General features: G+C 47.8%; 1 protein-coding gene across 4 annotated transcripts in view; it reads left to right on the forward strand.

Moving 5' to 3' along the window:
* SRGAP3 (SLIT-ROBO Rho GTPase activating protein 3) overlaps window positions 1–4,652 on the forward strand; it is a 268,397-nt gene that overhangs the window by 170,560 nt on the left and 93,185 nt on the right. For all 4 annotated transcript variants that reach the window (XM_008573540.1, XM_008573541.1, XM_008573542.1 and 1 more), the window contains exon 4: window positions 4,203–4,265. In XM_008573540.1, the coding sequence (XP_008571762.1) occupies window positions 4,203–4,265 (63 nt within the window). The remainder of the gene's footprint in view (window positions 1–4,202; window positions 4,266–4,652) is intronic.

Here is a 4,652-nt window from a genome sequence, read left to right on the forward strand (position 1 = left end):
AAAAAAAAAAAAAAAAAGAATGGTCTCTTTTAGAGAAATGAAGGCGGCGGGGGTGGGGGGAAATAGTCTTGTCATTAAAACTCAACATTTTAAGAAAGCGTTATTTTTCAGATCTAGAGGATGACATCAGCACTGGAAATGACCCATCTTTGAGTTAGTTTGAGGAAGATGGAGACATGCCCTTTAAAAGAGAGCTTTTCAAATATAGTTCACAAAGTCCTAGGACCTTCAGTAAAGTTTCGAGAGTTTTCCCTTAAAAGCACGATCAACTCTGCATTGAAAACCAAATCAAGTTACACATGGCAAAGGAGTTGATTTCATTCAGGAACTGTGTTATGTCATGTCAGCTGGTCCCATCTTGACATGAATTAATATGTATATATGAGGGTACTGCAAAAAGATGGGGAAAATGGAATTAAAAGATGGTACAAATCTTTCCATGAACTTTCTGAAGTACTCTCATGTATTTTACATATATATACATATATATATATATATATTTTTTTTTTTGCAAAGAAGAGTCAAAGGTGGCCACCTTTTATGACTGTCTAGTTTCGTACTGCTTCTCTGCATCAATGAGTTCATCCACAGGCATTTATGGAGCTCCTTTTGTATGCAAATCTTCATGATCAGCATTATGGGAAACCCTCTGAAGCCAGAGTTCTGGTCTAAAAGGAGTTTATGCTCTAATTGTTTAAAAATTAGTCCTTTTGTGGGAACTGTTTGAAAGCTTATGTTTGCTGGAGAGTGTTCAGAAGGCTGTCTCACTCACTGGTCATTTTGGTATCATCAGATGGACATAAGCACAGATTATGGTGTTAGTATTCTTTCAAATAAGCAAAATTGAAAAGTTATTGGATCTTGTAAACTGAAAAAGTCCAGAGGTAAATTTTGTTTAGCATCACTAGATCTGGGGACTTAAAGGCTCTGACTCTCTCCTGTGGTGGGCCAGATGGCTGCAGGCAGAGCACAACTCCTGACGTCCTAGCTCAGCAACCCCAGAGGAGAGAGGATCTGAGAGTATGGTTATTAGAAAGCTCTCAGGGAAGATTCTGATTGGCTCAACCTGGGACACGTTTCTATTTCTGATCTAATCACTGGACACAAGGCGCTGGAGCACTCTGGTAAGGCCCAGTCCTGTGCCTGATGGACTGTCTTGTGTGGCCAGGCAAGCAGGGGCCAGTTCCATCCATATTTATTTCATCTTCTGTTATCAGAAGAAGGAGGAAGGAAGAAGCAAGAGATGGCCATCATGGCTGATTTATTCCTAGCAGGGTGGTGGTGGTGGGTGCCATGGTGCAAAGAGGACTAGATCTGCTTGCAAGTTGGGGGAAGGGCCAGGCGTGCAGATTCCTGTGCAGGTGGTGAGAAAGTGCATTGGACAGGTAGGCAGTGTCCAGAGGGCAAGCCCTCCTTTGTACCATCCTCTTGGCCTGGACTCATCTCCATTTTAGCATTGCAATGGCTTCTTTTCATCTCTGTATCTACATCTCACACCAGGTCCTGAGAAATCAGACCAAGTAAGTCATTATGAGTGACAGTTTTGGAGTCAGACCAACCAAAAGCTGAGTCCTGGCTCTGCCGCTTTTTAGCTGTGCAACCTTGGGCAAGCTGCTCAACCCTTCCAAGCCTCTGGCCCTCCCTCATCTGCTAAGTGGAATAATAGTTGCACTTACCTTAAAGGTTTACATTTGATAATGTACGTAAGTGACTTTGGGCAGTATTTGACAAACAGAAAGTGCTCCATAAATGCTAGCTGCTGTTGACAAAACAATACATGAGAGCAGGGTCTCATTCAGCTTTGCGTCTTTAGTGCCTAGTTGAGGCTGGTATCTACTTGGTATTCAGTAAATGCTTGTGTAAATTGAATCAAAGCTAGTGAGGAATTGACCACCGAGACACAGGAGGAGATAGGGAAGGCAGGAGGATGGGTTCAGGGGGTGCTGTGAATCCACGTGGCGGTGGCATCAGGGTCCACTGGGGTGGCTCTCAAGTGGCAGATGCTAGAAGTGGGCTTGTTAAAAAGGCCTCTCAGATGTTCTGATTCATCAGGTCTAGGACTGCCATCCTTAATGAGCACCAGGGGATGCAGATGGCCACCCCTGCCCCTGAGGGACCCTACTGGGTTTGGGGTCATAAACTCACATGCCTCCATGGGCCAGATGGGTGACGTGGCCAGGTAGAGGGAGATGCTAGGCCCTGTGGCCAGCTGGAGAGCACCAGCCCCATATGAAGGGGCTGCCATGCTTGAAACAGGTGCTCAGTATGGCTGGGTCTTCTCATGTCTCCAGAGAAGCTGAAAAACAGGACTTCTACGGGAAATTTCCTGATTTTTAAATGCTGCAGGAAAGTATTTAGATTTTCTGAAAGAACAAAATGTCCAAAAACCCCACATAAGCAGGCCAGAGCAGCTGCCACTTGGAGGCTTTGGTGTAAGGCAGTATTTCTCACCAGGAGATGATTTTGTCCCCCAGGGAACATTTGGCACTGTCTGGAGGTAATTTGGGTTGTCATAACTTGGGGTTGGGGTTAGTGAACGCTACCAACAGCTAGTGGGTAGAGGCCAGGGGTACCCTTGACATCCCACAATGCGCTGGACAGCCCTTTACAGCAAAGAATGATCTGGCCCAAAGGGAATTTAACTGCTGTTAGCTGTGGGCAGAAGAAAGAGGCAAAGGAACCAGGCAGGGTGAGGGACACCTGCCCTCAAGGTGGCCAGCACTTTAAGCTGGTTAGCCTCATTTTACAGGCTTATTTGGGTCTGAAAGACAGAGCTGTTTCTTTTTAACCCCGAGGAAGCACAGCTGCCATGACTGAGCCCTCCTGGGCCTGATGTCAGTGATTCCCATAGTCCACACACTTCCTGTGCATGTCGGAAGCAGCCTGCCACCCCTGACCTCTGCAGGCATGAGAGCAACGTGAAGAATGGGGACAGCCGGTGTTCCTGTGTTGCCACTTGGCACCCAAGGGCTAGGTGTGGTGGTCTGCTAGAGAGCGTCAGGGTTTGGCCTCCTGTTCCTGGTGGAATGTTTGGTTTGGGTTCTTCATTCAGTAGTTTTTAGAACTATACTTGAGGATATTACCCTTCCCAACCAACCCCAATCATAACAGAGTAATGCCTTTGCGTTGTATGCAATTAATTCCGTAACTATGTGCTGGGCACCTCCTCCATGGCCTGCCCTGGGCTTGGTGCTGAGGTGGGGGAGCAGAGACTCAGGTGGGCTCCATCTGGTGGCTGATAGTCCTGGTGAGGAAACACAAGAACCAGATCTCCAGCCCTTCCCCATCCAATCCCTGCTCCGTACACTGGTGTTGCCATCTTCCTGAGCCACAGCCCTCATCATCATAAACCCCTGCTCAGACACCTTCCGTGGCTCCCACTTTTGCTCTGAATGAAGCCTGTGCTCCTCTCGCCTCTGTGCTCTGGCCCCACATCCGTTCCAAGCTCATGTCCCAGCCCTCCGCTGCTGCGCTTCTTTGCAAACCTGTGCTGCTCCTGTTCCCTCTCTGGAACACACACACTGACAGTGTGGAACTGCCGTCCTGTCAGGATCTGGGCAGAGGAGGGCTGAACTGAAATTGGGGGTCAAACCAAGGGTTAAGGCATCAGTGGTGACTAGGCCCTGAAAGCCAAGAAGTCAATGTCCACATGGGTGCCAGCTGCTGAGTCCTAGTCAAGACAGGCCTTCAGGAAGCCAGAGGGTGCTGACTTGCTAGTAGAGGGCATTTCCTGGGTGACCTGAGAATTACCATTTACTCTCACAAAAAATTGAGATGGTAGATCATTGTTTCTCAAACTGTGTCCTATGGAACCCCACTCTCATGAGATGTTAATGAGTATTGAGGAAGGAACCCATACTCTGGTCATACCAGCTCAGGACACACAGAATTAAAGATTTGTGGGGCTTCCCAGAGTCTTTAATATGCTAATGTCACTGTGAGTCACTAGGGTAGAGAAGTGATGTGTAGAGTTTCTCACATTTTATGACCAGGGAATTCCTTTTGCAAGGAGCTTCTCTCTGTGGATTTGCTGCATGGACATAAGTTGAGGAATTCAGGTCTAGACCGATGAGTTTTATGCTGATTTCTGCACCGCTTCCCATCCCACCCCGAACAGTCCTGACCTTTTTGTGTTGAAAAGAAATTAGTAAATGCAACCAGCAAACTTCCCCTCTTCTGACATTTCTTCTTCCATATTCCAGAGCAAGGAGATTGGTCTGCAGATGCATGAGGAGCTCCTGAAGGTGACCAACGAGCTCTACACAGTAAGTTCTGCCCAGACTCGCTGCCCTTTGGGATTGGGTCCCCTTTCTTCAGCTCCTGGAGCTGGAGGCAGGCAAATCAGAGGTCTGGGCTGGCCATGGGCCTTTTGGCTGTGTTTGGTGCTGGAGTGACATCATGGCAGGATGTAATGACTCTCAATCCCAGTCTTCTGATTCTTTACATCTGGGGTGGGGCCCTGACATGTTTAGTTTACAAAAGCTCATGAGAGACTCGAATGACTTGCCAGCTGTGGGATGTGTTACCTATGAAAGCAAAGGACACAGAACCGAGGCTGGGGAGTGTGGTGTGAAGGCTCCTGAAGGCGGGAGTGGGGGTTTTCGAGTCAGGTGGCACAGGCTCAAGTTGAGGCCCACTACTTACCAACTGTG

This window comes from Galeopterus variegatus, unplaced genomic scaffold (genome assembly GCF_000696425.1).
Source record: "Galeopterus variegatus unplaced genomic scaffold, G_variegatus-3.0.2 Scaffold931, whole genome shotgun sequence".
Lineage (NCBI taxonomy): Eukaryota > Metazoa > Chordata > Mammalia > Dermoptera > Cynocephalidae > Galeopterus > Galeopterus variegatus.